This window comes from Mandrillus leucophaeus, unplaced genomic scaffold, assembly GCF_000951045.1.
Source record: "Mandrillus leucophaeus isolate KB7577 unplaced genomic scaffold, Mleu.le_1.0 Scaffold1160, whole genome shotgun sequence".
In the NCBI taxonomy this organism is placed as follows: Eukaryota; Metazoa; Chordata; class Mammalia; order Primates; family Cercopithecidae; genus Mandrillus; species Mandrillus leucophaeus.
In genome coordinates, this window is record NW_012099877.1 from 785,526 (window position 1) to 811,074 (window position 25,549).

The 25,549-nt window shown below is 37.2% G+C and overlaps 1 protein-coding gene across 1 annotated transcript in view; it reads right to left on the reverse strand.

Moving 5' to 3' along the window:
• Nucleotides 1-25,549, reverse strand: part of ENPEP (glutamyl aminopeptidase (aminopeptidase A)) — an 82,789-nt gene that overhangs the window by 16,048 nt on the left and 41,192 nt on the right. Inside the window, exons 9-13 of the mRNA XM_011999061.1 lie at nt 23,207-23,272; nt 22,915-23,066; nt 15,209-15,288; nt 3,668-3,804; nt 3,482-3,537 (exon numbers count right to left, since the gene is read on the reverse strand). Of these exons, the coding sequence (XP_011854451.1) occupies nt 3,482-3,537; nt 3,668-3,804; nt 15,209-15,288; nt 22,915-23,066; nt 23,207-23,272 (491 nt within the window). The remainder of the gene's footprint in view (nt 1-3,481; nt 3,538-3,667; nt 3,805-15,208; nt 15,289-22,914; nt 23,067-23,206; nt 23,273-25,549) is intronic.

Genomic DNA, 25,549 nt, shown 5'->3' on the forward strand with positions numbered 1-25,549 from the left:
CTGCTTAGATCATTAGCTTAGGTGGTCCTTTCAGCTGTTCCCTTTGCCATTCTTCCCTTACCTAGTGACTCCTGCCCCACCCACAGGCTTACCAGACAGCAGGCTCTGCTTTCCCTTATGTTATTACCCACCCTCTCCAGGCTGTAGCAAGAAGTGGGCTGAAGAGGACAATATCAAGTAATTGCAAAGAGAAAACAAAAAACAAAACAAAACAAAAAACTATTGTAACAAGCAGGGGATGGGGTGGGGGGAAGAATTATTTCTGTGTCTGTTTTGGCAAGGCCCCAAGACTAAGTCTCTTGGCCTATGCTCCAAAGAAAGAAGTAGGACCCCAAAGCAGGACTAACATGGTCAAGAACAGGACTGTGTGATTTTTTGCTGATAGTCCAACACCAGCTTATAAATAAGGTTGAAGAAACTAAGGAGAAACATTTTAGTGGCGGCCTTTCAAAGAGTGCCGTCAGTATACTGAGTACACTGTAAATGCTCTCCCCTCCAAGGGCTAGGGGACCAGATGTTTTTCTGTGTAATTAAGCCTCAGGAGACAGGTTTCAGTGGAACCACTCGAAGAGGTTTACCTGTGTCTCCTGGAACTTGGAGGCACAGTGGTTTGGTGTCTGAAACCCTGAGAAACCTAAGAGATGAGAGGCTATTTGGCTGCTGCTCTGGCCTCAGAGTGGAGAGGTGGGACTGCATGGGGTGGCCTGGTCTTCCACATATTGTCAGGGCAAAGCATACATGACAACTTCCTATGGATCGGAAATGGGTCAGATGTTTCCACCTGCCCACCTGAAGGAAACTGCAGGAGAAAGATCCTTCTCAATGGAATAAATATGGGTGACAAAAATCCCATAAAAACACAACACAAGGAAAAGAATCAGCATTAAACATCAACAAAGTTCAGAGAGGACCAAAAGTAGGCAGCACATCAGGATTTTTCTCCCTCTCACCTACTCTCTCTCCCTGTTCTCTTTGCCTTAACTTTGGAGAAACCAGAGGCAGCACAGTGACTGGGGAGATGTAGAAGTTCCAAGCAGAGAAACGAAGAGGAAATCAATCACCCCATTCTCACTGCAGGTGACTGGCCTGAACCTGGCCTAAGGTGGGAGCAGGGAGAAGCTTAAAATGAAGTAGAAAGCTTTGATGATTTTACTTGACTGAGCAAATTATGGAATTGAGAGGGTTTGGATGAACTAGTGGTGATGAGTAAATTTCTTCCCTTGACCAAAAGAGTCATATGCCCAGTCAGGGCAGTAAGAGTACTACCTCTTCAGATCAAGTTGGAAGAGACAGGGGAATAAAAAATACATTTATTTTCAGATGTATCATTTAGTTCTGATTATTAAATATAGTGGTTACTACATTCCTTTGAATACCTCAGTAGACTTATATAAATTCTAATCCTGCCACAGTTGCTCACCTATTTAACTACACATTTCTTCCCTCTTCCACCCCCTCCACCAAAGTTACATAGTGGTCTTAGCTTAAGTAGTCTTAGAAGCTGTCCTCTTGGCTCTAACCAATGCCGGTTAAATCTGTTTCTCTCCGAGTCCCATTTTCCTCATGTGCTGCAGAACATCACTGAGCCAGGTGATAGTGCAGGTATTTTCTAGCTCTCTTGTGTGATCCTACATATGTTTTGAATTTCAAATTTGTTTCATTTTCTTCCTCTCCACAGCTCTTCACAATTTTATGGGTCTGTGGCCAAGGAGCTGAGCAAACGTGAGGAAGTATTTCAGTAGTGTAAGTTATTTGCTTGATACTCAGTTCCTCAGAGACAGCTGTTCAAGAGGCTTTCACTTCATCTTGGAATAGAAAGGACCTCCTACATTGTGATGCAAATTAAACTGTAGAGATAGTACAGTTCTTTGTAATTTCTAACAGTGAAGAAGCTGAGCTTTGAAACAGGACAATTTAAAAATAAAAACTAAATGATTTTGTTTTAAAATACTTATTGATCATCTTATTTCATCATTTAATTTCCCAGATTCTATTCTACACAGTGCCTGGCACATAATAGGTCCTCAATGTTTGTTTATTAAATGAGTGAGTGGTATATTGTAATATAGTGAAAATAATCTATTACATATCCAGGAGGTTAAACTTGGAGATTCACTAGAACATCATATTGTCTATTAGCTACAAAATGAGTGTAGATTACAAATTCAGAAGAGCTTTTCTAAACGCATCTTCACTACTAATTAATGGTGGATGCATTTTGGTCATGTAATACAATGTATTGAGTTTCTACATGCCAGACAATCTTTTAAGTGATTTATGTCCGTTATCTCATTTATTCCTCACAGAAGTCTTATAAGGTCATCTCTACTTTGGTGATAAGAAAATTGAGTCAGAGAGAGGTTAAGAGACTCACTTAAGGCTATATGGAACCAGGATTTTCATGGGTTTCAAGAGCCTGTTTTCAAACCCCATAATTCCTTCCTTGAAATATGTCAAGGTTTTCTGACTTTCAATATACTATCTAGGAACTCTATGTAAAATAGTTTCCTCTGCCTTTAGTACTACTATACTATTCTTCCAGCTCTCTATTTAGTCAGTATTTATTTTCAACTATTATTGGCCACATATAGTCAGGAGCTGGGTTTGGGTGCCTATCCTCATGAACCTTCAGTTTGATGGGTGAAATGCACAATTATTAAACAATAACAGTAAAGTATTATGAGGAAATATAGGGTCCCTTAAGAAGGATACCCAATCCAGAGAAAGAGGCCATGGGAGGTTACTGAGGGAAGTGGCTCCTCATTCTTAGTACATTGCTTATGTCTAGAATGAGGTCACTGCAAAGCCAGAGAAATAAAACTGGCTGTGTCTCCAGCTTCTGCAAAGTGCCAGGAACTCAATAAATGCTTGTTAAATTACTAGTGTTAGACTACATGAATTAAACAAAAAAAAATAGAGGTACCATTAGTTCCCCCAATCTACACTTTTTCTAAAGAGCAGATTACCTTCAGACTATGAGAAAAAGAGTCAAATTTTCCAAATTGTCCCCTAATTTTGATCAGTTCTAAAGCACCATAGCTCATTCTTCTTACCCCAGTGACCTGAATAAGATTTGACAATTCCAGCCGTAAAATCTTATATGGGGCTTGGGCTCACAGAACTGAATTAACAAAACACGTTGTTTGTCTTTTTATTAAATCAAATTATGAAGGTACACTTTCGATCATTTGCAAATGTCACTCCTAATTAGCTCAAGGATCCTAATATAGACAAACCATACTCAAAGTCAATAGGTTAGGTAAGTTTTTGTGTATACCGTAAGGGCTAATGTCAGTATTTTGACTATTAGGCTCATGTGAACTTTTGAAAAGAGAGTTAAGGAAAACGATAATGTTTTAAATAGTGGCTTTGGATAGTTTAAGCTAAAATTGATTAATACTGCAATGTTTAATTCATTTTTTAAAGATTTATGACAAAACCCACAGTATTTTAGGTAATTTAGTCTCATTTGGAAACGCACCTTGCCAAGGCAAAAGCATCATCAATAAGACTTGCACGATCTGCTGAAGAAAATGTCTGGGAAGAGGGAGAAAGAGAGATAAAAAACACAATTCTTAAGGCAAAGCATGTTGAAAAAAATTAATATCATTAAGATGCTGTTCTTAGAACAAAAATAAAACAGTTTCCAACCATTGCTGTCTCTTACCTTGTGGTTCAAGGAGAGCTCTGCAGCTATCGAGTCCCAAGTTGCTACTTCATAATTTACACGATAAAACCCAATATGATCTGGGTTTATTTTGAGAAGAGCATTTCCACTAGGATTAGAAGAGTTCAAAGTGATTCCTGTGGTAGTAAATAAACACTAATGAGCAACATGTTTGCATGCACTGTAAACACAGGGAAATTAGACCCAGAGGGCAAAAGTAAAATAAAATAAAATAAATATTAGCTCAAGGAGGCTGGTTTGATTTGGATCCAAAACCCAAAGCCTAATTTTTACTTAGTTGCCTAACTTTAGAATGTCACTATAATGAGAGAGCTAAAAAAGAAATAAGTAATATAAATAATTACACTGTAATTTATGATGGATAGTTTTTACTGGCAGAAGCTTGCCAAATGGGTGAAATAATTTTGTGCTGGTCAATCCATCAGTATAAGAAAGCAATGCCTCCAGACAGAGAAGTCCATGCCTTCAGGGGTAGTCCATAGATCTCTAATCATAATGGACTAAGAATATTCACTGGGGCAGCCTGGGGAGGGGATAAAAATGTAAACACTCAAAATAATACTTTGTTTATTAAAATCAACATTGAAGTTGATGGAAATGGCTATTGCTAAGCAGGATAATACATTGATAATCAGCAACACTTTAAAAATGTTACTGTATCAAGAAGACCTGCAATAGAATTGAGATCCGAATGAAACATTCTTGATTTTGTAATCGACTTCATACTTGTTTTTCCAATTTATCTATCTTTGTAAAGCCATCTACTGCCTATTTCAGTTGGTTACAACAATACTTTTCCATCAACGGATTCATCAAATTAGCATTCGTTCTAAAACAACATCCATATATATGTCAGGCTCTGTTGTATAGATTTTAGAAGCCCAGTGCTGAAGGAGCAGAGACTTATGTTTTAGGTAAAAGACATGTACTTAAAATAATAGCTATGCTTTGATATAACCATGTTTGTTAGCATTACTCCTATACTTTTCAATTCATACATCATACACTCTTTTGTTTACATGGGCAATATACAATTTAAATAATGCTATAGGAACACAGTATAGTTGAGAAGTTTCAAATATTTTAAGGTACCAATAATGTAGGTTGTGATATTGGAAAATAGGAGGCGATGCTGGAAATAAAAGTCAGGCCTCCAGTATGAAGAGTCACATGCCATGTTAAGAATCCATCTTATGAGAGGAGAAAAGAGTTTTAAGCAGAAAAGTAGCATGCTCAAGTCTATTTTCTGGAAAGCTAATTTCAATAGTGGTATGGGAGATATTTTGGAGGCGATTCTAGAGACAAGAAGATTAATTTAGAGTCCACTGTAGTCATGTAGGGCAATAGAGGATGAGGGCTTACACTAATGTGGAGATGATGAAACTAGAAAGAAGTTGATTTATTCAAGAGACATATTACAAGTAAAATCAACAAAATCCTTTTTCTGACTTGATGTGGACAGTCAGAGGAGGGGAAAATGGATTGCACAACTGGATGAATAATGGTTTTGCCAGTAGAGAATAGAGGAAGGTGAGTCAGTTTGGGAGGAAATATGATTTAAATTTTGGAAGTGTTTGCAAGGTCTGGAAGATATCCAGGACACAGTAGTTTTTCATAATATATGAATAAGCTCTCCAACAAGACAGTAAGTTTCTTTAGGAACTTTTGGAGTAGGTATTTGATAAATTATAAACCCTTACCTCACTCATGTAGAATTTCTCTTTCTTTGTCATCCTCCCATGGACAAGTTGTTGAAAGGAAGCTAATCTTTTGGCATCTGTACACTTTGAATGTTTGTATCAGAAGGAGAGTTGCTTGCTAAGCATAAAGCCATATGTTACAGGAGAAAGAGCATGAACTTTTGAGTCTGACAGACCTAGGATAAAATCCTTGCTCTGTAACTTACTAGCTGTGTGACCTTGGCCAGATCACTTGACCCCTCAGTGTCCCAGTTCACCCCAAGGAAGACAGGGACAAAAATCCCTCACAGGGCTGTTGTGAAGATTAAATAAGATAACATAGGTAAAGTGTTGGTCACATAGTTATGTGTTACATATCCAACAGATGGTAGCTATCCCCGTTATAATGAAAGGGGATATGCTGCCAGTTCTATAAATAGCGAAGCAAATATAAATAACATTGAGAAGTTCCTGGCAATCCATCTAAATACTGCCATATTTTAGTGTGCTTTATATGTACCTAGTTAAGCCTGTCTAGAGTTACTGTGATTTTTCTCACTTTATAGATGAGGAAGCTGAGATCCAGGAAGTCAGTAGTTAAGGACTTTCCAAGTTCATGCTACTTTTGGAACACTTGTCAACAGCAAAATACTGTTCAGTTGTTTAGTTACATAATGAGTAGAACTAAAATACTCTAGTAAGATTAAAATACAGGACTAATATACTGTATGTTTCCTTCTGTTACTCCATTTACTATTTTTTTTCTGATTATAACAATAGTATGTATTCTTTATGGAGCACTTGGAAAATGCAAAAAAGTATAAAGAAGAATATAAAAATTACCCACCACAGTTAACATGTTTTTCCCTGGGGTGTGTGTGTGTGTGTGTGTGTGTGTGTGTGTGTGTGTATCTTCTATATGCACACATGCACACACAACAAACATAATGGGACCCTACGCTTTTTATTATTAGTAATCCTTTTTCATTTGAAATTATATTTTAAACACCTTGCAATTTCATTTTATATATTTGGAAATCTAAGCTTAATGGACATATAATGCTGTATCAACTTAAAAATTGTTTTATTCTGTTTCTTAATAGTTCTATCTATGCCAAAAAGTATTGAATGAATTATTTCTGAGTAGGAGCTCTTTCTAGAAAATTCTTACTTTTTTCTTTTATCATTTGCCTAGATGATAGAGAAAAGTGATAATTACCTTTTCAAAATTTCATCCAGAGCCTCTTTAATTTCAATCCTGATAGATTTCAGTAACAGAGCACAAGTAACAGTTCTTTAATGTTACTATTATAAATAATTGTAACAAATTTTAGACAAGTAGACAGTTTATGATAGCCTGAGATTCCTAGAGAAAAAAAAATTTTTCTTAGGTGATATAAATGCTGTGTTGCACTAATCCTTTAAGTGAATTATTTTTCAATGTAAAATTACAGAGTGTACCTCTTATTAAATTTTGTGTATCACTTGATAGTAAAACAACTGAGACCGGGCACAGTGACTCACACCTGTAATCCCAGCACTTTGGGAGGCCAAGATAGGAGGACTGCTTGAGACCAGTTTGAGACCAGTTTGAGACCAGCCTGGTCAACATAGCAAGACCCCCATCTCAATTTATTTAAGAAAACAAAAAACAGCTGAAAGATACGAGTAGTACTTTTTAACTAATGACATGCAAAATATACTTGAAGACCTAAAAGTTTCAAGTAGAATGCATTATTAGACTTTGGGGTCATAGAAGAAAATTTTAATTTATGAAACTAAAGCTAACATGATCCATAATAAAATGGATCGGTTATCCATTTGTGGTAATGCTTTCAACAAATTACCCATTCAAGAAAGTATTAGTGATTGTTTTAGTAATAATTACAGGGTCCATTCTAAACCTCAGCAAGTGGCCTAAAGAATCTGCCTGTAAAGAAAGGTGTACAAACATACCTTACTTTATTGCGCTAGACAGAAGTCACTTTATTGCACTTTGCAGATACTGCATTTTTTACAAATTGAAGGTTTGTAGCAAAGCCAGTCTATCAGTGCCATTTTCCAAACATCATGTGCTCACTTCATGTCTTTAGGTTACATTTTGATAATTCTTGCAATATTTCAAAATTTTTATTATTATAATATCTGTTACGGTGATCTGTGATCAGAGATTTTTGATGTTATTATTGTAATTGTTTTGGGGAGCCATGAACCACACCCACATAAGGTGAGAACTTAATCGGTAAGTGTTGTGTGTGTTCTGACTGCTCCACCAGCTGACCATTCCCCTGTCTCTCTTTCTCTTTCTCTTTTTCTCTCTCTCCTCCCCCCACTTGGGCCTCCCTATTCTTTTAGACACAACCATGTCAATATTAGGCCAATTAATAACCCTTCAATGGTCCCAAGTGTTCAGATGAAAGTAAGAGTTAAACATCTCTCACTTTAAATTAAAATATAGAAATGATTAAGCTTAGTGAGGTAAGTATGTCAAAAGCTGAGACAGGATGAAAGCCAGGCCTCTTGTTCCACACAGTTAGCCAAGTTCTAAACATAAAGAAAAAGTCCTTGAAGGAAATTAAAAGTGCTACTCCAGTGAACACATGAATGATAAGAAAGAGAAACATCTGTATTGCTGATATGGAGAAAGTTCTAGCTCTCCGGATAGATGGTCAAACTAACTACAACATTCCCTTAATCCAAAGCCTAATCCAGAGAAATGCCCTAACTCTCTTCAATTCTATGAAGCCTGAGAGAGGTGAGGAAGCTACAGCAGAAAAGTTGGAAGCTAGCAAAGGTTGGTTCTTGAGGTTTAAGGAAAGAAGTTATCTCCAAACATAAAAGTTCAAGGTGAAGCAGCAAGTGCTGATATAGAAGTTAAAGCAAGTTAATAAGAAGATCTAACTAAGATCATTTTTGAAGGCAGCTACACTAAAAAACATTTTCAGTGTAGATGAAACAGCTTTATATTAGAAGAAGATGCCATTAAGGACTTTCACAGCTAGAGAGAAGTCAATGCCTGGCTTTAAAGCTTCAAAGGACAGGTTGACTCTCTCATTAGGGGTGGATGCAGCTGGCAACTTTAAATTAAAGCCAATACTCATTTGCCATTCCAAAAATCTTAAGGCCCTTAAGAATCATGCTAAATCTCCTCTGCATGTGCTCTATAAATGGAACAACAAAGCCCAGATGACAGCACATCTGTTAATAGAATGGTTTACTGAATATTTTATGCCCATTGTTGAGACCTACTGCTCACCAAAAAAGTTTCCTTTCAAAATAGTACTGCTTATTGACAATGTGCCTGGTCTTCCCTGAGCTCTTATGGAAATGTATAAGCAGATTAATGTTTTCACAGCTGCTAACACAGTATCTATTCTGAAGCCCACGGATCAAGAAGTGACTTTGACTTTCAAGTCTTGTTATTTAAGAAATACATTTTGTAAGGCAATAGCTACCATAGATAGTGATTCCTTTGATGGATCTGGACAAGGTACATTAGAAACCTTCTGGAAAGCATTCGCCATTCTAGAAGCCATTAAGAACATTCATGATTCATAAGAGGAGGTCAAAATATCAACATTAACAGAAGTTTGGAAGAAGTTGATTGCAACCATCATGAATGACTTTGAGGTGTTCAAGACCTATATGGAGGACGTAACTGCAGATGTGGTGAAAATAGCAAGAGAGCTAGAATTAGAAGTGAACCCTGAAGATGTCTCTGAATTGCTGCTATCTCATGATAAAACTTGAATAGGTGAGAAGTTGCTTCTTAGGGGTGAGCAAAAAAAGCGGTTTCTTGAAATGGAATCTACTTCTGGTGAAGATGCCATGAGCATCTTGAACTGACAACAAAGGATTAAAAATATTCCATAAACTTAATTGAGAAAGCAGCACCAGGGTTTGGGAGAAGTTCTACTATGCGTAAAATTCTATTAAACAGCATCACATGCTTCAAAGAAACCTTTTGTGAAAGGAAGGGTCAGTTAATGCAGCAAACTTCAATGTTGTCTTATTTTAAGAAATTGCCATAGCCACCCAAGTCGTTAGCAATAACCACCCTAATTAGCAAGCAGCCATCAACACTGAGGCAAGACCCTCTATCAGTAAAAAAGATTACAACTGGCTGAAGGCTCAGATGATTGTTAGCATTTTTAGGAATAAATTATTTTAGTTAACATATATACTTTTTTATACATAAGGCAATTGCACACTTAGCAGACTGCAGTATAGTGTAAACATAACTTGTATATGCACTGGGAAACCAAAACACTTGTGTAACTCACTTAATTGTGATATTTGCTTTATTGCAGTGACTTGGCACCAAAAACTGCAGTATCTCTCAGGTATGCCTGTGGCTTTAATATGTAATATGCAAGGAATAGGAAACTGGAAAAATGCAAGTCAATTACCATGAGGAAAGATTACAATTAGCAATAATTTTTGTAGTTGAAAAAAAAGAACTGCAAAGGAGAGTTGGGTAGTGAAGATCTATCAATGTGTCTCCAGTGTGCACAGGGAAATAGGTGCCAAATTGAGCTGGAACATGTGTTTCAGGCTATTTGACAGGTCTGGTCCTACAGAAAACAGTGTATGGACAGAAGCCTGTTAGTTGTTTACCACACAGTTCCCTTTTCTTCCTGGGTACAGAGCTGGACTCTGTTAGCCTTCCTTGCAGGACATGATTGAGAACTGGCTATAAAATGTGGGCAAAAGTAACAGATGCACTTCAAGGGCTGATTCCCTCATTATCTTCTCCTGTCTTTGGACTAGATGCAAAAGATCCAGTGAGGGATTTCAAGATACAGGGGATGGTAAAGCCATAAGAAGGAAGAAGACAGGATTTTCAAGTCATTATTTGGTGGAGAGCCACCTAGAAGGGATGACAGTCAGGATTATCTCCTTTAGACTGTTGCATGAACAAGAAACTTTTATTGCACCAAGCCACTATTGATTGTCTCTAAAGTGCAATAATTAGACTCACCTGGCTAATGCAATATATCACACTGTCACAATTTAAAGACCTCTGTAAAATAATTAATCTAACTTAACTCTCCCTTAATTCTTTTTTTTTTTTTTTTTTTTTTTTGAGACAGAGTTTTGCTCTTATTGCCCAGGCTGGAGTGCAGTGGCACAATCTCAGCTCACTGCAACCTCTGCCTCCCAGGTTCAAGCAATTCTCCTGCTTCAGCCTCCCGAGTAGCTGGGATTACAGGCATGTGTCACCATGCCTGGCTAATTTTGTATTTTTTTAGTAGAGACGGTGTTTCTCCATGTTGGTCAGGCTGGCCTTGAACTCCTGACCTCAGGTGATCCGCCCGCCTTGACCTCACAAAGTGTTGGGATTACAGGGGTGAGGCACCACACCTGGCCCCTTAATTCTTACTTAGTAACTTTCTTCCGGGAAAGACATACCTAATTAGGTATGAGACATAAGTATTCGGATTCACTAACAAATATATTTTAACTGTGTAAATTAACAAATTAGCATTCTTAATCTCTTGTATGTTTGCTTTAGATGAGTAAATCTTCCAAGACTTGGTTGACCATGGCTGAACTGACAAATTGAGTTTCTAAACCAGCAAAACTGAACCCATAATCATCCAATCAAAGCTTGCGCATTCCATGAGGCTTAGCTTGAAAAAATGAAGAAAGTGCTTCCCTCTTTGTCATCAAATACAAAAATATATGCCCATCATTATTTTGGTATTAAATATTTATATATAACTATCATAGATGTTTAGTAAATCTATTTCTATCATAGAAACTGACTGGACAGTCTGGATAGTCCAAACCATCCAGGGGACACCCTCAAATCTGGAAGTAAGAGTTGCGAAAACAGCTATTGCATAGTCTACACCACCTGCTAGACCTTAGACCTTGCCCAGATCCTGTGCACTTAGAAATGTCTCTTTTAAAATATTATGTTTTAGCAAGATTGGTTGCCTGATATGATAAAACAACCTTCAATCCTTCTAAATGTTAGAAAGCAGTAAATTAAATGCAAAAAGGTGGTATGCTACTAAATGTGGATGCGTTGACAATAGCCAAAATAGCAGCTGACACTAAAAGACAGAGACATAACTAAAATACATGCAGTTAACCTCTAAAAGTACAACTGTCTGGGGCAAACAACCCTTCATTAAACTAGGACTTTCTGAACTCTTAGAATGTACATAGCATCTTGTTGATAATAGGGTGGACAGGAGACAAGAAATATGTGTAGTTTGTGTCATCAAGAAGCTTATAATTTAGTTGAGAAAAAAAAGAGAGAGGCCAGATGCGGTGGCTCACGCCTATAATCCCAGCACTTTGGGAGTCTGAGGCAGGTGGATCACCTAAGGTCTGGAGTTCAAGACCAGCCTGGCCAACACTGTGAAACCCCATCTCTACTAAAAATACAAAAAACTAGCCAGCTGTGGTGGTGGGCACCTGTAATCCCAGCTACATGGGAGGTTGAGGCAGGAGAATCACTTGAACCTAGGGGGCAGAGGTTGCAGTGAGCTGAGATCGTACCACTGCACTCTAGCCTGGGCAAGAAGAGCAAAACTCTGTCAAAAAAAGAGAGAAGAAAGGAAAGAGAGAGAGAGAGAAAGAAAGAAAAGACAGAGCATATGAAGCTTAATAACAATGATTTTGTTTAAAATATAAGGTAATAATACTAGGAATAAGGATGGATGAAACTGACAGGATAAAATATACTATATTTTATGGCAGGAGATGATGACAGGAGAGATTATTCAGGGTAATTGGAGTAGCCAGAAAAGGTTTTGTGATAGAGGTTCTCTCCTTTTGTTAGAAATTTTGAGTTTAGTTGTTGTTTTAATGCCTAAAATAGCACGTACAATAAAAATGTAAATAAAAGACCTTGGGGAGAGTCCCACTATTGCCTGAAGAATTTCTAACTAATGAATCATCAAAGAAACCAAGAGGAGGGAGGTAGGACTGGTAACATGAGCTGGTTGCCCATTTAGTACACTCAGGACATGTTCGTCATCCGTGCTCTAAGCTGAGAGCTGAAGATGTCCTCAAACAGGAAACAGGAACTTATTGTACAGCCTAAAAATGGAGCAGGCACTTTGAAGTAGAAAAAGACCTCTAGTTTGCTTCTGGCTCAGTGACCAGACATGATTCTGAAGTTTCAGATAAAGGCAGATTTGTCATCAAAGCTCTGTGACTATCAGCCTCTTCATTTATTTGTTTATTCATTCATGTATTCAATAAACAATTATTAGATGCCTGCTGTAGATCCAGAACAACAACAATAACAAACAAGCTCCATTTCCTCAAAGAATATTCTGTGGGGAATGGAGACCTATATAGGTCAATAGTTAGAACGAAAAAATGTGTGAAATGTATTGACAAAGGGATATGAAGGAGTGTGAGAACTCCCTGCTCTTTCACTTTCACAGTCATGCTTCTGTCCAGAGCACACGTCTCCTCTACATTCAGTCAATTCTATCACCCATTTATACTCTGTCTTTAGCCTCTGAACTCTAAGCATTTTTTAGGAATGCTTCCCGAACCCCCAAACCTGGGCTGATGCTTCTATGAGTGTTTTTGGTGATCTGCATTGCCACAGAGGCACTTAGGACACAGCATTACATCTGCCTGCAAACCCATCCCTGGGCAATCACCTATGCAAGGGTTAGGATTGCTCTTTTTTTTTTTTTTTTGCCCCAGCACTACACCCATTGTTTCTCTGTTCTTGGCATGTAAGCAATACATGCTTGAAAGAATTAATTTAGTAATTAAGGATTAAATTTATTATTCCCAATATTCTAAGAAATACATAATACATATTAGAACAATGTCTATTGTGAACTCTTGAAATGCATTCTACAAAGCACTTGAATAAGCTTTAGTTATCTGGAAAATTCACTTGTATGGAAACTTCATTCCATGAAAGTGCTGGGTGAACTGTACTAGGGTAGATGAATTATTCACGCTTTCAAACTTGTAAACAGTAAATCAAACAGCTGCCGTGATATTCTTCCAATCCTCAATTAACTATGGTGACCAATGGGGAAAATATTTAGTAATAGTTAAACCAAATCCACTGAAAACCTTCCAGTGGAATTCTAACCTTCTTATTATGCCTTTTATCAGTGCTGTTACACATTGTTAAAAATGTCTTTTTTTTTTTTCCTTGTCTTCTCCCTTTTCCTTTGGCAAATGTCCTTATGAATAACAAGATGGTTAGAAGACCACAAAGATAGAGCCTGGCACTCAAACACAGCATAAAATATGAAGACAAAGTGGCATTGATCTAGGAATTCTGGAAAAATTTAGAATTTTTTTTGACCACGATATTACAATAATTATTAACATAAATAATCAAGAGAAAGGTTTGCTGTAATAGCAATCCCTGTGCAGAAGGGCTTCAGAAGGAGTTTCACCTCTACAATGACAAAGCTGGTAGTTTGTAGTAATAGTAAAAAATTACAAAAACAGTTAACAATAAACGTTTTCTTAAAAGGCCCAAAGGTGGAAAAAACATGCTGGATCCACAGAAAAACGTATACACAAATGTTTATAGCAGCATTATTCATAACAGAGAAAAGGTGGAAATGATCCAAATATCTATCAACTGAAAAATAGATAAACAAATGGTGGTATATCCGTATAATGGGATATGATTTGGCAATAAAAAGGAATGAAGTAGTGATACATGCTATATCATGGATGAGCCTTGAAATCATTATGCTAATTGAAAAGTCACAAAATACTGCATATACACTTTTCTTTACGTGAAATGACCAGAAGAGACAAATCTGTAGAGGTAGGGAACACATTAGTGGTTGCCTAGGGCTGGACGTATGGGAGGCTGCAGACATGATAGCTTAAAGGCTATGGGGCTTCTAAAACTGACTGTGGTGATGATTACACATCTGTGAATATACTAAAAACCACTGGATTGTACACTTTAAATGGGTGAATTTTATGACATGTGAATTATATCTCAGTAAAGCTGTTCTTAAAAGGCAATCTACTGGAAACAGAGTAAAAATGTATTGGCCAGGAGAAATCATACCTCATTAATATTTTAAAATATTTTACAGGAACAACGAGGCATATGTAAATAAAGAATGAGTGATCTACTTTTATCCTCAAGAAGACCCAGGTGAAAGTCCATATTAAATGCTATTCTGAAATCAAGTCCTCATGAAATGGGGCAAAGATGAGTCTGGTTTGTCTTAGAAAAGAAATAGTTTTGAAACACCAAAACAAGTACAATGGAAAAAATATAAAAAGAAGGATTCTTCTGAGATTGCTGCTAAAGCTTGCCTTATCTATTATTTTTTTCATCAATCTGGAATTTCGTGATAAGTTCTACTTGTTTTGATATAACTCTAACATTTTTCAAGTAAGGAAAAAATAAATCAGTGCAGATAGAACACAAAGATGTTTCCAAAAAATGGTCTAATTTAATGCGAGCATTAAAAGAAAATCCTCAGGCTTGTCATATAACAGTTTAAGAAATTCAATGGCTTATTTATCTGATAAAAAGAAAAAACAAAAAGGAAGGAAGGAAGGAAGGAGGGAAGGAAGGAAGCAAGGAAGCTTACACATTGATCTTCCAATGGCTGGGCATGTGACCCTTCTCCTTTGGATATGGGTATTTATGATAAATCAGTCAGTCATGATAAATCACTGAAAAGAATATCTCAAGATAGAACAGTTCTCATTGTAGATGACGATTTGGAATCATCAATAAATTATTTAAGAGATCATTCAGCTGAAGTTTACAAAGTTCCAGCTTTACTGTTGCATCTTTATACTTATATTAGTTTAATGTGGTACATCAATTCAAAGAAGAAATAAATCAATTAATAATATTTACCTTCTTTTTCTGACCTATTAAATAACACACTGCTTGTTATATTATCTTCAGTCCATTTAACTGGAACGTTCCATGTATAACTAAAATTTTTTAAAAAAGAAAAATTTAACTTTTATTACTAAAAGATAAAATTTCAAGAGTAAAAATCACCAAAAAGCAATAGACGGGTGTATTTTTCTTTTAAGTGATTCTCTAGTCCATACTATACAATTAATGTAGCTAATACAACATTTTAGGGATGAAGATAAGCTGTATAACTGTTTTCAGTTTCTATAAATCTACAAAATTTAGAAATTGCATCAAAAATTAGCTAAGCATGAAAAAGATTATTTCAATAAAATGCTTTGGCATTTTAGAATAAAGATATTGCATAACTTGCACAAATACAGCACATCTTATTATAATATTGAACATTCACACACATAATTGCACACAGTCTAATATGCTACCATTTCCATCAAGGAACATAAAACATTTTTAGAAATTAGAAGACAAATAGTAAACTCTGTAAAGGAAATAACACATTTTAGAAATTATGCTGAAATTCTACCACCACCATCATCCCCTAAAGCCTCTCACACTGCCCCCTAAATATCCCCTATTTAGAACTAGAACTGATGTGCTCAAGGGAAAAATCATCAGGTAAGCACGTTTCAGGAGTTTTCAGTGCTTCTCTTTAGCTACTTAATATTTTCTTGCAGAGTGGGTATGTGGGAGCTAACTTTGTATTTTGATATATATACTTAACAGTTTTGTCTTAAAATCTCATTTTTTTGATGGTTTGTTCTTCTCTCATATCAGAAAATGCAGATCTGGAGAGAAGGTGAATCTACGTACCATTGGCTGGTTTAGATTTCAACTCAAAGTTGGTTTATCTGACAGATTCAATTTCCTAACAGAGAATTAGGGTTAACATTTCACCTTTTCAAGATATAACAAAATTTATATCGTTCAAGGAGAATATATTTTTGCTATATGCCTGAAAGAAGTAATCCCTTGTTTTATAACTATTGAAGTGTTTTACAGGATTGAGTTTTTTTAAAAAATCAGCTTCTTTGGAGCATTTTATTGCAGTGCAATGTTTTTGGCTATACATTTCATAAAACCAACACATAAATTGCTTCTTGGGCCTTATAGTGGACACTGTTGGTGCTTCCCCCTTATCTCCTTAGACCCTTTTCTCTCTCTCTCTTTTCTTTTCTTTTTTCTTTTTTTTTTTTTTTTTGAGATGGAGTTTCCTTCTTGTTGCCCAAGCTGGAGTGCAATGGCATGGACTCGGCTCACTGCAACCTCTGCCTACCAGGTTCAAGTGATTCTCCTGCCTCAGCCTCCCAAGTAGCTGGGATTACAGGCACCTGCCACCACACCCAGCCAATATTTTTGCATTTTTAGTAGAGATGAGGTTTCACTATGTTGGCCAGGCTGGTTTCAAACTCCTGACCTCAGGTGATCCACCTGCTTCAGCCTCCCAAAGTGCTGGGATTACAGGCATAAGCCACTGCGCCCAGCCCCCTTTGTCATTTTTGTACACCCTGGATACCAGTGTGCTTCCCCTGCCAACAATCAATGCCTGGGTCTCTCTGACAGAGGACTGCCTGCCAGCTACCTGAGCAAGGAAAGCTAAAAGTTCCTGGGAATTTACGTCCTTCTGAATGTGGCCCTTAGCAATGACTGACAGGTGTGAGAATGTTTCCTGCCCCATCCATCAGGAGCACTCTGAAGTATGATCTGCACTGGCTCCAGGACTTTCCTGCAGGACTGAATCAAAGTTATCCTCTTCAGGACCTGCTTCATACGGCACCTTTGCTGGGCTTCCTTTCCTTCTCTATCCCACTGCCTGCTCCCCCACTGATCTTTCCTGGAAACACTTCCTAACAAGTCAGTTTCATGCACATGATCATTTCAGGGTCTGCTTCTAGGGACACTAAACTAAGAGCCCTTGCAGCTTCTCAGAAGACCGACGAAGAACTTTGCTAAAACACCACATATTACTTATATATCTCACTTTCACTGTTCTGCTGAATTGGTGCTGCCACGTAAACTAACATTTTATGCTTCCTCTTCTTTCCCCAATACCAATCTGACTGAAACAGCAGAGCAGGCAGTGTCTGGATGACCTAGGCCCACAGTTAAGATTTCCTATTTTGACGATCCTCTCTAAAACGTGGCCTCTGGGACTACACCATGCCTCAAAAGGGCAGAAGATATTCTAAGGTCATGTACAAAACTACTGCTCTGAGGTCTTTAAGAGTATCATAAGATAGAAATGATAGAAAGTTGAAGCTATACAATTTTATAGTTTTAGAATCACATAATCTAATGTAATCTAAGCTGAGTAAAATGACAGACTTGAGAGTACAAAATGTGAAGAAATGGAAATTACATAAATGATTGAGTTTTCTACATATTGGCTAAAATTCAGGAGTATCAGAATTCATTTTTATAGACATAGTTCACTATGTAACCATGTAAGAAGTTCTAGCAGTATGAAATATGGTCACTCTAATTTTCTCTAAGGAAACTGACTTTGATTGCACCAAGGTGACACACTTACTCCCATTCCCTCTGCCTGTTTACACGGAGTGGACTATCAAAGGCACATATGTTTTCCTGAGAGAGACATCCCGGGATGGAGATGTGAAACTGGCTCGTTTCTAAGAGATGGTTAAGGACATGGTGTTAAAGCAATAACTTATACATGAGTGAGCCATTTAAATTATAAAAAGGTTCTAGTCAGTAAGAATTCCCTAATCTTGGATTATTTAAACAGTGAGAAAATACTTAGAGAAGACCATTGAACTCACAGTAAAACTTAACTGGTCACACCGTCTACCAAACAAGAATACATCTGAACAGAAAGCAGATGAAAGTTAGGGTCGGAAAAAAAAGCTAATTCCTTTATGGGTGCATGAAGGCATTTATTACTATCAAATTCTTCTTTTAAATGAAGAAGAATCATTTTGCTATAATGTCTCTTTCTTATTTGTTTAGAAGCTACTACTGATTTTTAACAAACGTACTCAACAGAGAAGAACCTATTTTCTAAGTTTCTTTTCCTATGCATATATGACTTCTTAAAAAATAAAAATAGAATGAACATATTAAATTTATGATAAGCCTTCACAAAAAAATCATGCAACTATGAATATAAATAAAGTGAAAATAGTATTTGAAGGTGGAAACTGAAGACAAATATTAAAGAAAGTATAAATGTTAATACAGTTCTATGTTCTAAGTCTTGGTGAATAAAATTTTTAAATTTATTGTTACAAAAGGTGATTTTATACCTAATGATACATTTAGTTCACTTGGCAGTAAAATTGTTTGGTTTGTGTGGAGAGAAATTCATAACCAACAAGCAGCTTTTAAAAATCCAACCTCATTAATTAAAAAAACTCCTTAGTTTAAATTATTGACTGTCTTTGGCTTAACAAATTAATGGATACATATGAGAGGAAGTAACAGTTACTGGGAAATTTTCCCAGTGTAAGTTTATTTCTCTAGAGAGAAATACTTTTTAAATTTTAATATCCAGAGGCTCCAGCAGTATTAAATATTTAATTTAATTTGCTGGAACACAAAACAGTAACTATAAAAGAAACATTTGATAGTTGTTAACAGAACAATCACAGAGATTATTCTATGATTTTTGTAGTTGAATTATCACCCGAAAACAAGTCAGATCTATGTTTCAATTCACATATCATGAAGAGGAAAAAGTGAAAAACAAAGGTTTTCTCCATCATCATCTAATCTTTCCTTTCTAAAATAAAGGTAAGGAGTACACTTACCTTTGTAGTTCAGGGAGTATACAGACACTCCCTGAAGGGACCTCATATTGGTCTAAGTAGTCTAATTTCCTTTGTTGTAGTGTGACCTATTGATTTTCAGAACTTGCATTATAGCAGGATTCCCAGTTTCTCTGAGTATCACTTAGTGTGGGAGGCTGGGTGCCTGAGGTTTCTAGGAAGAGAGGCCAAAGATGGGCCTCAACGAGGTGAGTACAATGGCTTTCTCAAGGCTTCTCCAGTTCAGGTGTCAACTGGCATCTTGGAAGCAGCTAATTTAATAATTGTGAGAGTTCATCATTCTCTGATGCCTTGGAAAGTCAAGTGCTTCGGCAATTTTAATTTTTGGAAACACCTGAGTGTGCTGTAGTGTGACTTATTTCCCCAACCCCTGAACTGTAATCCAGAAAACGGGCTCTGTTACCCCCCTTATACAGTACTCATCATGAAATGAGACTATAAAGATCTTTCTCTTCTGAAAAAATATGACTACGATCACAATGGTGCAAGATGAGAATGATATTCTAAAAGGAGATTGTTCTCTGCCGATTCACCTGATTGAATTCCTTCCACATTGTTCTTTAATTAGGAATTTTAGCTCAACAAAATCTTTGGAACATCCACCATGCCCTCCAGCCCACAGTCACTCTTACCTAGTCCAGGCCTATCGTTTCTGTCAACTGTCACGTGGGCTGCTCATTGCAATATTGTTCTAACTGGTCCCCCTGCCTCCACTCCTGCCCCACTGCCCAGGATCTGTGATCAATTCTCCACAGTGCAGCCAGAGGAGAACTTTGAAAAATTTAAATGTGATCCTGCCAATTCTCTCCTTAAAATCCTCAAATTTGCACACTATTTTCCAAAATCTTTAACATGGTCTGCATACCTGGTCCCTGCCTTCCTCTTCATCTTCACCTCACACCACTTTCCCAGTCACTCTCTGCTATCCCGTTTCTTGGAACCAGACTGCCTGGGTTCACATCAAGGCTCCATTATTCACACTGTGTGACCTTGAACAAATTACTTAATCACTTTTGCCACAAATTCCTCATTTACTATAAAATAAAATACATCTGAAGTGCTTAAAATAGTACCAATCACTTGGTCAATGTTCAATAAGTGTTGTAAATCATGTGTACAAGACTTTGGGGCTTTCATATATGTTATAGTTTCTGTTTTGCGGGGTGCGGGGGTTGTTTTATTTTTTTGAGACGGATTCTCACTCTGTCACACAGGCTGGAGTGCAGTGGCATGATCTCAGTTCACTGCAACCTCCACCTCCCAGGTTCAAGCGAGTCTCCTGCCTCAGCCTCCCAAGTAGCTGGGATTACAGGTGTGTGCTACCATGCCCGGCTAATTTTTGTATTTTCAGTAGACAGGGTTTCATCAGGTCAGTCAGGCTGGTTGCGAACTCCTGACCTCGAGTGATCCACCCACCTCGGCCTCCCAAAGTGCTGGAATTACAGGCATGAGCCACCACGCCCAGCCATAGTTTCTGTTTTGAACATCTGGAACAGTCACTTCCCCACACCAATTTGCTCACCTAAAATATCACATCCTTGGAAAAGAAAGCCTTCTGTGACCCTCCCTACCCTACTCCACCTCCTGCTTCCCTCTCCCAATTAATTGAGGCTCAGCAAATCAGTGGACTCATATCGTAAGGGAGAATAATTGCTGTGAAACTTTCCAAATGGAAGCTTGTTTGACAAGAGACATATTTTTAGATTTAATATCTAAATATTCTAGTGTTATTAGAGGTGGTCAATCTAATTTGCTAGAACGTAAAACAATAACTATAAAGGAACCAGTTTAGAGTTATTAAAGACTTTCTAAAACATCTTTTTGTGTTATTCTAATTGCTACAGGATAATTGATCTTACAATAATTTATATATGTGACTATAAAATTATGTCAATTAAATCATTAAGAAAGAGAAAAAGAAGACAAAGGGTCTCTTCAGTGACAATCAGGCAGTGGAGATTATAGGACACCTGGGTGGGAATGGGTGAAAGATTCTCTCTACTAAAACAAAGTATTCAAATGTTGAAAGAGGGGACAATAAAAACTGGGCATGGGTGAAATGGGAAAAAGAATCCTATCTAGTCCAGACACAGTGGCTCATGCCTGTAATCCCAGCACTTTGGGAGGCCGAGCTGGGTGGATCACTTGAGGTCAGGAGTTTAAGACTAGCCTCATTAACATGGTGAAACTCCGTCTCTACTAAAAATACAAAAATTAGCTGGGTGTGGTGGCATGCACCTGTAATCCCAGCTACTCAGGAGGTTGCGGCAGGAGAATTGCTTGAACCAGGAGGCGGAGGTTGCAGTGGGCTGACTGGGTGACAGAGTAAGACTCCATCTTAAAAAAAAAAAAAAAGCCAAACAAACAAACAAACAAACAAAAAGAATGCCTATCTGTTGGGTACTAGACTTTTCATATTTGTCTTCTCTTTCATATTTGCCAGCTCTATGTGTGTTTGCCCTATGTTTTTGGAGGATTTGCCAAATTTATTTTTAGTTAGTCTATTACTTTTATTGAGAATCAGAAATTTAATCTTTCAGAGTTATTTTGTGTTCTCAATTTGTCCTTTCTAAGACATTCTGCTCCTAGTTCACTGGTGTAATAGTTCTTCATCTCTGAATATATCTCATACATTTATGTTGTTTCCTTAGTTATGCATCTTATAAAGTCAGAATTTGTTTGTTTTTTCACAAGAAATTTTAACCTTTTATCCTTCCAAATTGTTTTCATGTATCTTGTGATCTTTGTCATTCATAGTTAAGAAAGAATTAAATTGATTCTGATGGCTGGTGTGTACTCTCTCTATTATCGAGAAGGGATTATATATATATAAATGTGTATATATATAAAATTATTATTTATTTTATCTTATTTTATTATTTTTAGGGATGAGTTCTTGCTCTGCCACCTAGGCTGGAGTGCAGTGGTGCGATCATGGCTCACTGAAGCCTCAAACTCCTGACTTGAGATGACTCAGTCATCTTCAGGTCTCAGCCTTCTGACTAGCTAGGACTACAGGCGTGAACTACCGTAGTCCAGTGCCTTTTAAAAATTTTTTTGTAGAGACGGGCTCTTGTTATGTTGCCCAGTCTGAAGGGAGTTGTATTTTTGAAATAAGTTTCTCTGCTGAGCAGAAGGTCTGACTGGGAGCTCTGTGTGTGTGTATGAGGGGTGCTGTCAGCTCCAGCCCACCCATCCTGCAAATGACATAATGAGGGAGGCTTTACTCTGAGAGTCTCAACCAGATGAAAATCCTTAGCTCTCCTCTACTGTTTTAGTCAATTTCTTTAGGAAACAAGCCCACTGTATTTTTGCCTGGGGCCATTGCCAGATTTCTGCGAGCTCTGTGCGGACAAAGAAATGGTAGGTGGCGGAGAGAAAGTAGAAGTGAGGGGTGGTCCAACTGGCACAATTGTCCTGAGACTAGACTATCAATTCATTGCCCTATTTTTAGCCTCACTTCTCACTCTTACTCTTCAGTCTTCATGCTGACACTGAACCTAGAACCTGTCTAGGGATAGGGAAGTTCCCTTATTATTATCTGATTGTATTTTCCTCAGACTGTATTTCTCCTTCTGCTTTTCTTCTTCAGAACTCTGTGATACATATGGCCCCTCCCTTTATTTTCTTTATTCTTGTAGATTTATTTCTTTAGGTGATTCCATTCCTCTCTTCAATATCTGTAAAGAACAGGACATGGATGCGTGTGCTCTGCCCACCATTTCAAACCTGGAAATCACTCGGCTATTTTTGAATCCCTTGTTCCCCTAAAGGCACTGTGGCTTTATACTTGTATATCAGTCATCCATCATGTACTCAAGAATAGGATATAAAACAAATGGCCAATATTTCTGCCAAATTTCTGTGTTTTTTTCCAAATGCATTATAGAGCCTTACCCAAGATCTGAAGGGGGCTGAGAAGGGTTAGCTCTTGAGTCCAGCAGAAACCGTTTCTGTGTGATGTTCTTGCCACCATTCACGTTAAGCACAGGATAACCCATCTGTCTGGTCCAGGTGTCCATTACTTCTTTCACTGGGAGCCTACTCGCCTAAGATTGAAAACAAAATGGAGACTAATTAATTAACAAATATGACAAATAAAAGGATAGAATAGTTAGATTAGAAAATGATTGGTAAGCCATTTGTAAATCAGACAAAGAAATATTTGGGGATATATACTCTTCCTTACCTCTTCCAGTGCTGCCCAAAAATCAGAAGTTTTTGCATTCTTGAATTGGTATTTTTCCAAGTACATCTGTGTGTAAAAGATAATCAGTATGTTAGAAGTCAGTGTTTGCTTTTCTCATCCTTTCATAAGATGAACCGAACCCCTACTACTCAATTCTGCCTCCACTGCACAAAACCAGCCATAGACAACATGTACATGAATGAGCATGGCTGTTGCATTGATATTTGAATTCCATACAATGTTCATGTATCATAAAATATTCTTCTTCTTTTGATTTTTTCCAACCATTTAATAATGTGGAAACCATATTTAGTTTATGGGCCTTAAAAAATACAGGGATGGTGGGCCAGATTTGGCCTGAAGACAGTAGCTTGCTGATCTCTGCTCTAAGGAAATAAATACACAACCTTTTGAATGATGATGATGATGATGGTGGTGGTGGTGGTGGTGGTAGTGGTGGATGAATTGGGGACGTTATTCACTGTAAAGCATAAGTCTTCACTCTTCAAATATTTTAAAGTACAAGTTTTTAGATTTAAGCTTCTTTTGGCAATTTTCTTTACAAAACCTCTTTCTATATATGAGTTTTCAAATACAGTGTGATTTATCCCCAGAAAAAATTCCCAGTCTTCTAATCCCATAACTGGGAGCCACTTGGAGTTTGCCAGTAAACTTTCCAAAGTTCCTGCTGTATCACTGCTCCATTGCTTTCTAGAATTGTCCTGACTGAAAGTGGAGGTCTTTGATAGAAATGGAACCATCTTCAGTGTTCTTAATGTTAACTTTGCACATATCATTTTCGCTCTAAGTTGCTACAATTTTCAGTAGGTGCTGTACCTAAATCACGTTACCTCCTAAATGCCTCTTCTTTTCAGGCATAGAGATAAAACAGTATTAGCAGGACTCCAAGAAGCCTGGAAGAGGGGTGAAGCCACTTTGGAATACTGCCTCCATATTTGTTCTTTTGGTTAATTCACTTCTTGGCACTACCACCAGAGGGCAGGCAAAGGAAGGGAGAAGCAGCAATCACTTTTAGGTATTCATTACAGAGTTGCACAAATCATTCATCGTATCTTAATAAAATAGTTGAATATTTGGTAAATCAAATGTCTAATATTTTAAAATAATAATAATTGAATACTTGTATAGTAATAATTATAACCATAGCTGTGTTTTGATGACAATTTCTATTGAATACTATCTTTTAAAATTAATTTAGAAGAGTTTATTTGACTACTACAATGTCTTTAGCTTAGAAACATGCATTCGTGGAATTGGAAGGGACTTTAAATATTTTTAATAGAGCTCCCACATTTTGAGGTGAAGGAAACTGCTCCCCCTAACTACCTGGGTGCCTTCAGAGGTGAAGAGATTTGCCTGAGAGGAGAATTCTGAACCCTGAATCAGTGTGTGTGTGGTTTTCATCACTGTTATTGTTGTTACTGGTTTTAAAATTGCAGTTTCTTGCTTCTCATGAACCACAGGCTGAATGGAAATTTATGTAATCAGCATATTAAAAGGTACTAATTTTATATTGTCTAGATTAGTGCTTCTGAATATTCTATATTAAGACACTTCCCTCTTCACCTTGAATAATCATGTAGTCATTCAAGTCCAAATTACATGATGGCCTAGGTCATAGTTCATTATTAATTAGAATCAGTGAGCACAATAGGAAACGAACAATATTTCTGTTACTAGTATTCCAAGAAGGGAAAAGACATTTTCCAGCTGACCCACTCCTGTCTTATGGACAATACTACTGATACTAGAAGAAAAAGAAAGGAAGAATATATTCTGTTTCTATATCATGACCACATATTGTTATGAATGCCCCCTTCTCTATTACATCTTTTATGTACAAGTATAGCCTTAAAGATTTTCCAGTTGATAATTTTGTTCTTATTTCCCCCATCCTGCACCTATTTTGCTGTTTGAGGTTGAGTTTGGGGCAAGGTGATGAGCATGAAAGAGAATAGACAACTGGCCACCCCCATATTTAGTTCCACACCAGGTTAGCTAACAAAGAGTCATTTTGGGAAGAAAGTTAGTATTTGCAACGGAAATACCTTGAACTCTCATTCATAGACTGTGGGATTTCAGGGCAACAATCATAGAGTGATGACGACAACTCAAGGAGGATATTGTTGGGATGCTTGAACTATCTGAACTATGGCACTATGTTCCAGTTGGTCTGATTGCTTATTGGATGTGGCCTATATCTATCATATACTATTTTCAGATATCAGCTAGTGTTTGAAGATTGAAGGAAAAGAGTATTTGGGTGTTTTGTGTAAATTCATTCCATAGCACTATAATGATATGAAATATCAATATCTATTC